This window comes from Ciconia boyciana, chromosome 8, assembly GCF_034638445.1.
Source record: "Ciconia boyciana chromosome 8, ASM3463844v1, whole genome shotgun sequence".
NCBI classification, from domain to species: domain Eukaryota; kingdom Metazoa; phylum Chordata; class Aves; order Ciconiiformes; family Ciconiidae; genus Ciconia; species Ciconia boyciana.
Genome location: NC_132941.1, coordinates 29,994,568 through 30,009,672, shown reverse-complemented (window position 1 = coordinate 30,009,672; position 15,105 = coordinate 29,994,568). Strand labels below are relative to the sequence as shown.

At 45.4% G+C, this 15,105-nt stretch overlaps 1 protein-coding gene across 1 annotated transcript; it reads right to left on the bottom strand.

Annotated features, from left to right (window-relative positions):
• Positions 1 to 890: 890 nt before the first annotated feature.
• TACR2 (tachykinin receptor 2) lies at positions 891 to 10,512 on the bottom strand. Its single transcript, XM_072870541.1, has 5 exons — positions 10,109 to 10,512; positions 6,310 to 6,504; positions 2,956 to 3,112; positions 2,424 to 2,620; positions 891 to 1,083 (listed from the first exon to the last, which is right to left on the bottom strand). Exons 1-5 carry the CDS (start codon positions 10,510 to 10,512, stop codon positions 891 to 893), a joined length of 1,146 nt encoding a protein of 381 aa, XP_072726642.1.
• Between the last annotated feature and the right edge of the window lie 4,593 nt (positions 10,513 to 15,105).

The window sequence follows — 15,105 nt, the reverse complement described above, 5'->3', positions numbered from 1 at the left end:
GAAAAGATAGCGATGGGTCAGACTGCGGTTAGGACTAAGAGGAGGTAAAGGAGGTGGATTCAGATTGGATCTGTGAGCCCTGACCAAGCCAGAGAGCATCCCACACCTGGCTACTGAGTCTTCAGAGAGCCTTGCTCTCCAAATTAGGCACCACAGTTGACTATGTGAAATTGGAGGAATCACTTGGGCACAGTTTAATAGGAAAAATGATACTGTATTTTGGTACAAGGTTATAGAAATCCATGCAATGACAGCATCTTAAGGAACTGTTTCTCACTTTTAACTGATGAGAGATGGTGCTGGTGAAATTGCAGGCATGAAAATCCCAGATTTCAGAAAATTTTCAGGGCAGGCTTTTCAGTCTGAATGTGTTAGTATTTGCCTTTGTCATAAACAAACTTTGCTCCACAGTCTCGTCCGCCTTGGGGCTGCTGAGCCATGGGACTTAGCTGCTCACGCAACCCTGAGGGTCCATCCAAACTGGGCCAGATGTGCTCCAGCCTTTCTGTTCCATTACCTCTTTTCCAGATGTAAGTGTCTTGGTGGAACAGAAAGCAGGAGATCGCTATCTGGAAGAGAATAATTGATATTCTACTGATTAGCACTGCCTCAGGTCTGCTTTGCTGCTTTTTTGACTTCATGGGCAAAATCCCTCTGTTCTGTATTGCAGTTGTTGGTGTCAGGGAGGGCTGAACTTGCATCCATAGCTGGGTGATATTTGGACCCAAATGGATGTAAGTATTATCAGCAGACTGCTTTCAATGCTGATGGCATCTGAAAAAGTCCCACAGGAAACAGTTGCTCTAGGAAAAAAGACCTGCTTCAGGCTTCTACAAATTTGCTGCCTTGAAATGGTGTATTAGGATAGAGCCAGAACCGGGAGGAGAAAATCAAAGCGTTAGCTGAGTGAGGGTAAATGATGTCTTCTCTTTCTCATTCAGTTGCGTTTCTGTGTTGAAACTTGTCCTTGACTTCCTGTGGGTCATCTGGTAAAGAGATGGGGACGTAAGTTTAAGTTTGTCTTTCTCAGTTGCTTTTACACACGGACACCACCGGAAGGCTAATTTGAAGCCAGAACGAAACCTGTAAATGTAAGAAAAGAAATTAAATGGTGAAATGATCTTTTTGACTGCACAGAGAAAGAACAAATGCATGACTTAGTTCTACCTCTGAATGACCATGGAAATAAAAAGTTTCTATTGAAATCAAAGGAGCGAGGTGAAGAGCTAAACATATAAAACCATGAAGGGAAGAGCAATAAGAGTTTATGGTCAGATTTCCTTATATTTTAAGTAAATATGTAAGATCAGTCAAATGGCAGGATGTTCGATGTGCTCAGTAGATGGTGCTGACCATGCTGATAACAGCATTTGTGAGAAGCAGAGCATCTGAGGAAAACACGCGTTTTTACCCACTGGAAACTTTTTTTAAAACCATGAATAATTAAATGAGGAAGCTGTCTGCTTTCTGAGAGAGGAGGAGGATATGTTTGGGTGTTTTACGTTAAATGCAGATTGGCTGAATGGGCTGCAAAACTGCCTTCTTTTGTGAGCTTGCAGGCAGGATGCTGTTTGACATGCTCTGAAGGAGTGAGCCTCCTAGCATTGGCGCTGGAGTTAGGCATTTTGCTGGTGGAGTCCCAGTGAAACTGCACTGGAGGTGCTGGAGGAGGTGTGCCGATAACCATTTCTTACCCTTAAAGCTCACTGTGTGTGCAGCTGGGGTGAAAAGAGATGTGGGTTAGGGAGAGGTCTGGCAGTGGGATGTGCAGGCAGGAATTGGCATGGAGACCCCCAGGGCAGCCAGAGCAGCTCCCCGAGCCCAGCGTCCCGCCGCACCAGCGTCCCGAGAGCAGCCCGTTCTCAGCGCAGAGCAAGGGAGACATCTCTTGGCACGACGAGGTTGTGCTCTCCCAGCTGCTCGCTCATGGCCGTGTGCCCGGACGGCGGTCTTGGCGGGTCGCCCATGGGCTGCTCCTACTTGCCCATGGGCTGCTCCTACTCCCCATGAGCCCTGCGCCTGCGTGGGGGGCTCAGGGCTGCGCTGGGGGTGGTGACACAGGAGGAGCGGGTGGTTAAGCCAGCCCGGCGTCAGGTCAGCAGATGCACTGCAGGGATTACAGAGTCCTCCCTCCTTCCTTGGAAATAAGGTAGTCTGCGTGTGGACACTGATGCAGATGTGGCTGCGCTGATCATACACCTGCTGCCTGTGCTTTATTTGGAGGCAGAAAATCTTAACGGTTGAGTTAAAATCTCACTCGCACAGTGTGGCTAATCTCACATTATTAGCAGAGTAGAAATTAACTTGTCTACCCAGCCTATGGACTGCAGTTGAAAATCACAGTTGTTCTTACCTCCAGAGATTCATGCTTTTTCAGATTGAGATTTTCATTTTCTCTACGCACACGCATGCACGCTACTCACCTTTGGTTAAGACAGCAGTATATGATGGGGTTGTACATCGTTGAACTCATGGCAAGGAGAAAGATTGCGAGATAAACCTGCTGAATGTACTTCTGCTGGTAGATGTCTTCCTTGAAGCTCCCCAGGATGAAGTACATGTGATAGGGCAGCCAGCAGACAGCAAAAATGATCACAACTACCACCATGGTCTTCACAAACTAGAAAAACAAAACCAGTGGGTTATTCCTGGGCCTGGTTTATCCTGCGATGTGCAGATTCACTGGACACTGGGATTTACTCTCTAAGGACTGCTGGGAACTGGCCCACTGCCTACCAACGCGAGCCTTTCTTCCTTGGAGGCTGGCTGGTGCATGTAGGTCACCATTATTTTCATACTTGCTGGGTGATGTCCTTTACCCCCGGCCCAAAATATTTTGTCAACGTTTCATGCCCAATCCCACAAGATTTTGTATCAAATGCAAGCTCCATTTTGGAATTGGAGCCAGCAGGGCTGGTGCGCTGAGCGTAATTATTTTTAAGTTTCACTTCTGACCTTTTTTTTGGCATTAACTTGGTGTTCGTAGCAGACTCTGTTAAGGTGGTTGCCTGGAACTGCACTGCTCCACAGAGTAATTCCTATAATGCTGTATGCAACAAACATGACCATTAAAGGCAGTAAATAAATCAACACGATCACTGCAATGTGGTACCTGAAAAAGAAGAACAAGCACATTTTCATAGTCAGTATGTCTCTTGAGGGGCTTTTTCAGAAATTGTCTTTTGAACATGTATGACTGGCTCCCATTAACTTCAACCCCAAAGCATAAAGAAGCAGAAATTTTGCCTACAAACATCATTACAGGGACTTCTATAAACAGCAAAAGTTCATCTCTCTTGTGTTGTGATGATTAGTCTGTGGACTGGATTCACTGCTCTTTCAAGACGGAGTAATATAATTTATCTTTTATCAGAGGGTTACAGTCCATGGCCACCTGCCCTGAACTTTGCTATCCCACTGCAGTCAGGAAAGACAGACGTCTAAGACTTGTGGCTGTAAAAATATGAACCTTTAAATCGCAGATATGGAAAAGGAATATTTCAAAAACTGCAGAGTAACTTGATGAATGCAATAGTGTCAACAGCTTAATTCAGCAACAACGAAAAAACCTGGATCAGGGACTTCAAAATGTAGCTGGCTGCTAACAGGGTGCACAAACTTGGCAGGGAAGATGCCGCAAATAGCAAGGAAGGAATATTGCCTGCTTATAGCATGCAGAAAGTGAGTGGCAGTTGTTGCTGTATTTGTGTCGCTGGCTGTTTTTATTTGTGAGTGCACGCACAATTATATATCACCAACAGGCTACTTGGTTACTGCTCTAGCTGAAAGTGCTGGCAGCTCCTTTGGCTGTATTTTAGCTCGGCCCTTCCTAGCTTTCCGTGTTACCCCACAAGCTTCTGCTGGTCCCCTCATGCTGGGGTTTGATTATTTTAAGCAACCACTATTTATGGGGAGGGAACAACCTGCTCACTGGGTTAGAGCAGCTGTCAAATTAACATAAACAGTGTAAAAACTAGGATTAGGCAGGAGGGCTCTGGCACATGCTGCTGGCAATGACCGCAAAAGGCTGGGTGCAAATGGTCTTTCTCAGTATGACAACGCTCTGGAGTTACTCGCCACATTAGCAAGCGGGGTCAACTGCTTTGCAGAGCGCTGTTGAAAGTGGTGTTGGGGTGCTCGGTGGTGTTTGCTCCTTGGGGTGGTTGCAAATACCAGAACGGCGGCTGCGTATAGAAAAATGTTACATTTGCGGAGTGTGGCAAGTTTATCGCTGCCTGTTTTCCACCCTTCCCAAGTCTCCTCAGAGTGGTACTTCTTTTGAAGGTCTAATACCGTGTGTGGAGCGCAGCGGAAATGCAAAGCCCTGTTAGAGTTCCTGTCCTGGGAGGAGGAGGAGAGGATGGGAGCCTAAGCTTCAGCATGTGGCAAAAAGAAACTTTTTAGTCTTTTAGTTTTGCTACTTTGATGCAAAGTTAACCTGTCACCCGAAAAAAATCCTCTGTGGTTAAGGTTCTTTATTTTGGTTAAACTTCTACAAATTTAGTCCCTTCATATCCAAGATTTCTGAGGCACTGGCAGTCACAGTAGTGCATTGTTTGGGGTTTTTTTGAACTTGTTTCTATCATAATTATAAAAATGTTTCCTGCAGAAAAGGATTTTCCTTTGTTCTGAAGTCTAGGAATCTTGAAAGCTGGTTTTAATCAACTAAGAAGGGTCAACAGAAGAACCTGTTTCTCAATTTCTTTGGTTTTTTTCTTTGGGTTTCTTAGTATTTCTTTTTCTCAGTATTTGGACTAGCACATGAATGGCTGCACGTGGCTTTTTCTCCCTGGTCTGTATTGTAGGCGTTTGTCCTGACAGATCCATCACTCAAGATGATTCCTGGGGAGCGCCGCTTCCGACTTCCTTTCTAGGAGAGCTACTGAAACCTGCAAATCTTAGGCTGTTCAGGGAGAGCGAGCTAGTGAATGAAGTAATTTATTGTGTTCGGGAGCTGCTGCTCTTCAGCTGGGGATCCCAGAAAGAACCTGCCCTGTTATTTGCTGCATTCAGGACCAACCTTTCCAGCCCGCAGAGATTTCATTGGCATGCTGGGAAACACTTGTTTCAATTCTTCCCAAACAGTGGATGCAGGAGAAATAAACCTCACACTTTTCATCTGAATGAAATAGTCATCAGTGACTTATATGTAAGTGATTATCTACTATCCTTCCTTCTCAATCGACAGGAGGCTGGCATACTGTGTTCCCCAGCATGTGCCAAGGGGTACCAGCCAAGGAGCCCCGGGAGGAACATCACCCAGCACGATCTGAGCCTGATTTTACTCTTGCTCTTCTGTGACTCTGGAGACTGGGGACAACTGACCGCCAGTGGCTGACTATGCTGCAGCTCAGCCAAACTTACATGAAGCTCCTGGAACTTGGCACATATTTAGTGTGAAAACCAGTTAGTTTGGTAATAACTAACCGCAGGAGGCATCCAGCTGTCTGGCAGAGATGAAGACTGAGAAGGGAAAAATGTCCCTGGTGCATGTACCTGAGCAAAAGCGTTCACAGCGAAGAATGGACGTGGGGAGTTTAGCACTTGGTTTTGGTTTGAAAAATTGTTTCCATTTTGTTAATCAATTTGTTCCTTTTCAGCAGTTCTTCCATTACGACTTCGTATAAATATGTTTTGTTTGATAAATTTCTCAAACTCCTCTGTGTGTCACGTGCTTTGAATAATGATTAATCACAGCAGATCCCCTAAATGCGGGGTATGGCTTGTTTCATCTGTCTGAACAATCTTGCTTTACGGCAGGAGGAAATTGCTGTGAGGGTTAGGAGCTTTTGGGAGTGCAGATGTGTGCCCAGATAAGTCAGTCTATAAAACCTTAGGATGCTTGAAACATGCTCCTCTTTTTCCTCCCCCCCCAAGAGCAGCATAATTTTTAGCTAATTATGTGGCTTCTCAGCATTAAAGATACCCGGTTTCTTCCTGCCTGATGGAGAGAGAAAATCCAAAATCTTTGAAACCAGTATTTACTGCTTGTTTAGAGACTTTTCGTGCTGGTTTCTCTTAAATCCACCAAGCCCTGTATCTAGGGTTTCTAGTTCTTATAACCACTTTTCAGAGCAGGGGAGGATGGCGCACCTCACTCTTCTTTACCCTGAGCCATGATCACCTGGCAGCTTTTTCCAGAGCTGGCTTAAACTGAGCTTAGACGGGCTGCCCCAGACCTGTATTCCCCTGCTGCGTGGTTCCCCCCACCCTCTCTCCCAGTACTGCCTCTGTAGCCAACAGTTTGGAGATGAAATGGATTTCCTAGTGAACTTTTGCATGAATTGGGAGTTTTCTCATTTCTCTTACGTGAGCTGGTGCTTGGATCCGACATCATCGGGCCAGACGACGATGCATTTCGTCGTTCCGTTGTCCATCATGATCTCGGCATAGAAGCACTGCGGGAAGGCGAGCCCAAATGCCACCAGCCAGATTATCCCTATGATGACTCTGGTGCTTCCAGCAGAGAGCCTGGGCTTGAAGGGATGAATTATTGCCATGTACCTGCAAGAAAAATAGGTAATGCTTTTACAATTGCGTTGGTAAACTATACAACAAATATAGCAAGTGTAAAAACTCACCAGGGTGGTATAGTGGGCTTTATTTATAGAGACATTTTGATAGGTTCTAGGCTATAAATAATTACAAAGAGCTAAATCCTTTCTGAAGAGAATGATTGCAAGTCTTAGGGCAGAATATATTAAACCCACGTGGATGGATGCTTCTGGTGTGAGGAGGAAGCAGTCATCTATGCCTTCTGCATATGGTCTTCGCAAGTATTCCCCTTACTTTGAATTTTGCTTTTTTTTCTCTTTTTATTTTTTAAATTCATTTCTCAAATGCTTTATGTGTTTGGTCTGAAATTTTGTGCTGTGAACTGTTTGTGTTAGTTTGGAGTTATGCACTGTTCAATACCGTGCCCTTTTCTCCTTCCTCTACCAAAAAAACCCCCAAATACTCTGTTTCCCCCTAATTATGTCGATCTCCTCTGATGCTCTGTATTATCACAGCAGCTGACTGGGGTCTCGAGTATCCTGTACCCCCTGAATTTTTCCCCACTGATTTTTAGCTGTGGAAAACTCCCATGTGCCATCCACCTCTGCCTGTAAATGCTCGAGCACTTGTGCTTGCAGTGGAAGGGGAAGGCTGACCCTTTCATCCCACACCTGCTCAGAGCCCTCATGGCACATCTGAATATTAGATTACTTGCAAGCCCGGAGCGCTCTCTGGTTTTAAGTTCCCTGTGTAGAAACGCATGGTATCATAATGAGTACATAATCAATTATGCATTTCTTGTCATGCTTTCTCTACTCTTTGTCACGGTTGTTACAAAGGCAAAATAGAGTGGAAAATGCCAATTGCCTCCTGGTTTTCATAGCTCAAATCTGACAAACTCTGTGCTGTCTCTTGGCCAGGCTGTTGGGAGGGAGCTCTGCCCGGCTGCTGCTGCAGGACAGAGGGCGGCTGCACGGACAGACAGCACAGGGAGTAAGCCAGAGCTGCACGGCAGCAGAGCCTTATTTAGCTATGAAGTTTTCATGTCACCTTGCTTTTCTTTAGCTTGTTGTAGACAGTATTATACAATGCTCGAATCTGCTCAGGGAGGAATCAAGTGGCAAATATTCTCCAGAATATTTGCCCACAAAAGTGCCCAAATCCACGATCTGTGGCTCTTGGCGAATGGTAAGTCCTGCGTATAAATGATGCCACCCACTGTGCTGCCAAAGCAGCCTGATGCAGCAGCCCGTGTTGCAGATACCGAAGGTATTACAGGGCTGCTGGGTGGAGGCTTTCCCACTCAGCCAGGGGTGCACCCTCCAGGTAAGCTGTGCTTTTAAGCAAGCTCCTGCAAGTTGGGAGATTTACCAAATCTGCTGAGAACTCCTGGCTGCTTTTGCTGTGTGGCAGGGCTGCCTTTGCCCCCCTGCTGCTTGTGCTCCCTGTGCCCTCTCTCCGTGCCCTGCTCCCTGAGATGTCCCAGGATGCCGGGATCATGCTCCCAGCACCCTTCCTCCGGTCCTCGTCTGGCACAGACAAAACAAGCTGAATTTTGGACACTCTTGCACACTTTCCAAAGAGGGCCTAGGAGGCTTTGCTAACTGGAGTGTGAAACTTGATCTGATATATTATATTTCTGCTTGGAGCGCTGTGGAAAGTGTGCAGTGGAAACAGCTGCTCCGGTACACAGAGCAGCTTGAAATGGGGAAACAGAGTGGTCCTAAACCTAATGGTGAGCAATACCACCAGGGCCTTTTCCACGGGAGACAAAGATGACTTATAGAGCTGGCAATTCTTTGCCTCCTTCCTTACAATAAACCACTTCAAAAGACATTGTTTTATCGAAGTTAAACAACAGAGCCCAAGTGGACACAAGTTCTCATAACAATAAATGGAAGCTGCGAGTTTCCAGGAGACAGTGTCAGGATCTATTTTAAGGGTGCTTAGCCTTAAAGAATAGCTAAATATGGTTTGCAGCAAGATGCCAAGTTTTCTTTCTGATCCGTGCCATGTGACTAAAGAGATTTTGTCTGTATAGGTGCTTTCACCAAAAGTCCCGAAGGAACGAGAGTAGGGAGACATGAGGACAGGCTGAAATGGATTTTTTTTTTTTTATAAATAATATTCTTTGGCAGACCACGCGTATAAAATAGCAGTTACCAACAACCCTTGATTTAAAGCCAGTAACAGCAAAAGAGTGTTTGAGTCTAAAACTGAGCTGCCATTGCTTCTAAATAGGGAGATGCTTTCATCTGGACAACTGCAGGCTGATAAACACATCACTCATCCCTGTGCTTGTTAGCGATCCTTCCAGCGACCGCAGGGGCCACTGCCCTGTACCGTGGCAGCTGCACCTCAATCCGGGCCATATCCCCAGCTCCGGTGTGGCTTTCAGTGGGCGTTACATGCACATCGGGCAAAGCCTTCTTTCTCCTGCTAGTTTGTTTATCTGGTTTGATTTGTCTATTGATTGCTTCCTGAGGCTGGGTGTGCCGGGGTGAACTGAGCTGCGAGCAGGGGCGGGAGTTACGAAAGCGACCCCGATGACTCACGGAGCAATGCTTTTCGGGTGGCTCCAGAGGGACGCTGGCTCCGCTCCCAAGGGAGCTGGAAGGGCCCTTCCTGGATACATGCACTTGGTAAGGAACAGAGGAAACCTGAAGGAAACTGCAAAGTCAACAGGAGGGCTCGATAAAGGACCGCCAGGTATTTCTGGATGCCGGGTCCAGCTGCCCGGGAGAAGACCTTCACCATGGGGTTGCGGCAGGGACATAGGATGGAAAAGATAGAGATGTTCCCAGCACCAGGCAGAGAGTAGAAGAAACAGAGGAAAGACAGGAAGGATGGAGGGAAGGAGGGCAGAGAGCCAAGAAAAGGGAGCTTAACCTCCTCTGCTTCTTTTACATGCCATTGCCATTAAGAGAGAAAATTCCCATGGACTTTTGGCCGCTTTCTAGTAAAAAGAAAAACAGCGTCATGCTACTTAACAATGAGCTGTAAACACATTCAGAATCCACAAATTTAAGCTCAAGTAAAAGAAACTTGGCAGATGTAAGAGAGTATTATGAAAATACCAAATTACCTCAGAAGTCAAACAAAATCACTGTAATTACTTTTCTCCCACTTGGAATAAGTAATTCTTGTGAACTACTGGAGCAGACTGCCATTTCTGATCCAATTCCCATTATTTCTGGTGGTTTGCTGGACTCACAAGTGGGATTGCGGATCCTGATACTTTTAGCATCCTGCAGCATATTCGTATTGTTCCAGCTCTGTCCAAATGAGAGGTTCTTCTTGTGGTTTAAAAAAAATAAGTTTGCAGGATGACTGGGAAACAATTTATGATCAGTAACATGGGAACAATAAAATACCAGCCACTTCCACTCGCTACACATTCAGGTGTGATTCAGACCAGGGATAAGATAGAAGAGCCTTCCTTTCACGGCATAACTAGCATCTAACCCCATAGTTTATTTGCCTGGCACTCCTCCCACTTTGCTGATAAGGCACCTGACACGGTAGGTGGGGGCCAATTGCACAAAGTATTGCAATAATTTTTTATAACTTACAGTTATTTTTTCGGACCTTATCTTCTCCATTCGCCTCTTACCTCTCTGCAGCCACGGCTGTCATGGAGTAAATGCTCACAAACATTGCGGTGATGGGGAACCAGTTCTGAAACCTGCAGAATTCCTCGCCAAAATACCAGACGTTGTGACTGGCGTAAATGAAATTGAAGATGGTATTGAAAGCAGACATCAGCAAATCCGAAAGAGCCAAATTAACAATAAAGTAATTGGTAGCAGTCCTCATTCTCCTGTGCGCAAGAATAATCCAGATGATGGTGACGTTGCCAACGATGGATGTGATAACGATGAAGGAATAGGTGATAGCCCACAAAGCAATTTGCCATCCTGGCTGGGTAAACTGGGTTACCGCCGTCCAATTACTGCTGTCCTCAAGGGAGTCAGCCTGTGAAATGTTGCTAGCATTTAAAATGGAAAATGTGCTCATGTTTTTTTCTTTGGCTAAGTGTAAAATAAAATCTTCTGGCATCTGCTCACTTTCTTGCAGTTGATGCTGGTGTTATGAATCTCCATGCATATGACTAAGTGCCGTTAAAAAGACATCGGGATGAGATGTCTCATGTCCTCTTGTCCTGTTTTCCAAGTGATGCAATGCAGTTCCAGAAGGAGATGAGCGATACCGAGGGCCTCCTCCTTGCCTGGCATTTTAACCTATGCTTGAAGAGCAAAAACTGAAGAACAACTCTCCCCCCTGAGTTTCTTTTTCCTCTAAAAAATAAAAAAAAAGGAAGAAAAAAAAGGGGGGGAGGGGGGGGAGGTGTTTTCCAGGTCAGTGACAGGCGATGTCTTCCTTTAGATTATTTTTAGGGCCAAGAAAATATAAAGGGAAGTATCAAGCCAGAAAACACTTCAAGTGGAAATCCTTCTTTTTCAGGGCAGCAGTTTTCCAAGGCACCAGGTATCTGAATGCTCTGCAGTGGGGCTGAGGACATTTGGTTTTCTTTGCCTGTGTAACTGTTAAGTGCGAGGCAGGAGCTGTACTGGGATAAATTCTCTACAGGGTTTAAGGGGACTTTGAAAGGAGGTGGAGTCTCTTGCAGACAAAAACTAAACAACCAATTCGACATAAAATGGAATGCGGCAAAGTGGTACTTGTAACTTTTTTTTTCCCCCCTCTCCATTTGTTTTGAAATAATCTCTGAAATGGACATGCTGCTATAGCAGGGTTTACAGGCTTAAATGCAAGGGTAGCTACTTTGCCAGGTTTACCAGTCCTGCAATCCTTGTGTTTCCAGGACCCTCCCTGGCTTCATGCGAGCTCTCATAGTAAGAAAGAAACAAAATACATTCAACACAATTTTAGCAAGGTGGTCTTGCTCTCTGCAGCTATTTGGAGGCTTATCTGCGTTTTTAATACATTTTACTTAATGGTGACTGCCCTATATAATATGACTTGACCAGCCATATTTAGTAGATTTGGTATGATTTAATTTATTTAAATTACAGCAACATGTCCTGTTGGTGCTTGAAGGGTCACCAGCGAATAATGCCAGGAGAGAGGCATTTGTGAAGGCCAGACCTGAACTGGGACTTCTAATAAGGCTTCAGTGGGAAGCTGGCACCCAGGGTCTCATCCAGAGCTCCAGAAATCCTTCTCCAGCTGCTCTCTAGCATAGAAACATCCAGAGGAGCCTCAGTTCCCAGCCTCCATGCTCCACGATGCTGAGGGGCTGAATGAGGGGCATTGCCCCTTTGGACCGCTGCATCCCCTTTCCCAGCGTGTGCTGCAGAAAATTATTGGCCTCACGCGTGCAAGGAGTATCTGGTCCTCATAGGAAAGGGGAACCCCTGACTCTGCTCAGAGCACAGTGCTCTTGCTTGCTCTCAGCTTTGCAGTAAGTGACATAAATATAAGCAACACGTTGAGGCTGAGATTTCAAAGAGTACTTGGCACCAGCTCGTGCCTATTCCACTGGAAGATAAACGTGTTTCAGGTATTAAAACCTGTTTTCAGATATTAAAAGCTATTTTCAGATATTAAAACCTGTTTTCAGGATTCAGAAAGCTCCTGACGAGTAACATAAAGGAAAGACTCTCCCTGTGTGTGTGGCACTGGGATGGCAGTGGTTTTCCAGCTCCTGTAGTTGCTGAAGCTGCCAGGCTTCCCTGTAACAGGGCAGTATTTACTGGTTCAGGATCCTTTCCACCAGCTCAGCCTGGACTCTTTCCTTGCTTCATTAATTTCTGCAGGCAGCCTTCAGTTAACCCATCAACTAATCACTGCAAGTCTTTAAAGCAGGTCTTCTCTGAGACGGTATTACCCAAGTATTGTTTTTTAGAAATTAATACTTGTAGTACTACATGTAATATCTCCTTCTTTTCACGATGGACTTACCTGCAGGTAATCCCACTCCCTGCCTTACCCAGAAACTACAAAAATACACTTGTATGTATCTTCTCATGTGCATTGCAAAGCTGTTCCAGGCTCTTCTTGAAAGTCTTCCACTGACACCTCATTAAGCGGCTTATGAACCTTCCACTTTCTGTATGCTATCCAGGAGGACTTTTCATGATTTGCAATATGAATTCAACAGCTAATAGTGTTCTTCAGATTTTTTTCCTTTGGCTTGCTCAAATCTCTTCAAATTCCAAGGAGAAGATGAGCAAAAAACCTCCATATGTTTAGCTGAGAGTGGCGCTAAAGTGCTTTATTAGTCTTTGTTACAGAAAGCAGAGCATAAGCAAACACTTAGAGAAAGGACTGTACTTTTTGATTTTTCAATGGTGAACCCAAAACCTCTCTCGGCTGACTTAAAAGACGGTCAGGGTGCCCACATTTCCTAGGAAGCACCATTGTCGCCTTCTGAACCATCTGCGCCGGTCCCTGATCTGTAACTCAGGTGATAATCGGAGAGTAGCTGCCCTTTGGTCAACATTTCATCATACAAGTCAGCAGGGACTTGCTTTCATTTATACACACCCACCCCTTTTATTCATTTGCTGGTGCATTGACGAGGTTAACGTCCTGGAGCCCAGCCAGCGATGCAGCATGTGCTATCGGCCTTTTGACTTACCAACTGGAGGGATTTTTTACAAAGGCAGGCTCCAAATTCCTCAGGAAAGTTGCACTTGCCTGGCACTACAGACAAAACCCGCCTCTCCAATGATTTTGAAGTTATACCAGGGAAAGGGACTATCTGAGAGCAGGGTTTTTGGGTTTGGCTGTTTTCACTGTTGTTTTTATTACGGGCAGGATTGTTCGGGGCCAAACATTGCCGTGCTGAGTCACTGATCCCAGGCCTGAGCAAAGGGTGAGAGATGCAAACAAAAGATGAGGGTCTGGAAGGATGAATAAGGTGCATTTTGTCTTTTGGAAAAATAATACAAGGTAATATGGGCAGTAGAGGCTTTAATCGTATCGCACGTTGGACTCGGGTCTAGGAGGAAGGACCTTTGTCCAGGGAACAGTGCTGAGAGCAGGACGTGAGGACCATGAGCATCCATGTTGGGTGAGGAAACGTGCAGCTGGACTGCAGCTTTGTCAGCCAGGCTTGGGCTAGAAAAAAGCAGCAGAAATGCTGCTGGTAGCTCTGAAAAGCTTAGGGTCTTTCTGACACTCCCCGGTGCAGGGCTAGCTGCAGGTTTACTTCCCTTTTCTGCAGATCTCCTAAAGCCCTGGGTCAAATGCTCTGCAGGTCATGGCTTTTGAATACCGTTCATGGGATCTACCATGCCCTGTACACACTTGCAACAATGCCAGTAGCCCTGAAGGTCAGGGAGGAAATGTGGAAGTTACTGATCCTTAACGTGAACAAAACCACCACTACCTGAGCCATCGGATGGTCTCGGGAGCAGATGCTGTAATGCACAATCTGCCTTGATGCTGGCAGAGATGCCAAGCTCTTGCTTGGAAAACTACAGCTCTGTGCTGCATTGGGCTGAGGTGGAGAGAACACAACCCAGAAGGACCCTCAGCACCATGGGCAATTCATAACCTCTTACTTTAAACCACCATTTGCTGCTAAACTATACTAATTGGGTCCAGAAACCTTGCCATTTCCTTGTCTAGACAAAGGCTGGGATTCAGACAAAGAAAGGCATGATTCAATTATTTTCATATGGTTTTGTAACAGAAACCTGTTTTGACGTAATGGCTCAGTTCAGAGTGAAAACAACAGGGAAATGGACAGTCCTTTTAATCGGCTTCCTCATCTAGCCGGTTATGCCCTGAAATTTTATTTGCAGAAATCAGAGCACAAACAACAAGGTAAGGCATTAGGAAAGTCAAACCAAAGCTACTAATTTAGTTAAATACACAAACAAGGAAAATGCGTAAGTGACAGGAACGTGTTTGGATGTGAACAATGCCCGTGAGACATGAAGAACATGTGGCAGACTCTTAATTTCCAGTGCTTACATGATAGGTGATGCCATTTCCAGCCTGCACTCCATTGGTAAGTGTCAGGGATATTTGCAAATTTGCCCGAAAACTGAAGTTGTTGATATTTTAGAAGACGAATGCTCTAGGATGTTGTATTATGTATTATTGTCAGAAATGTAAGAGGTGATGAGCTGATCTGTTGCTGGCAGAGACCCAGGCTGGATTATTTGTTTCCCAGAAGCAGAGTTTAGCATTGCATGCAAAAGCAATGGCACGTTTTGTAACAGAATTATCCAGGAATATTTTGTAGGCTTTGTAAAGGAGGTTTTGGTAGCAACTACTGGCTTACTGTATATACCTAACAAAATTATGTGCGACTGACCACTTACACAGGTTTACATACACAGCTCGGAGGTTTTCCACAGTCTCTTTCCTAGATAACTAAGAATAAATGCTGCTGCACTTCATCTTCTCTGATACCAGAGGCTGATTTTCAATGCGGTCTGTCTCTGCTCTGGGCCAGAATGCAACAACCAACTCTGTGACAGTTGTCTGCCACTTTGAATGAGGCTTTTTTTCCCCAGAGGAAAACAGTCCTTTGTGGGACAGGAGTGCAGCACTGCGAGCTTGAAAGGGCTTATTTCATCTCGTAGGCATTAATGGTGTTTGCAGTTCATGATGGCTGTGTAAGACCCAACA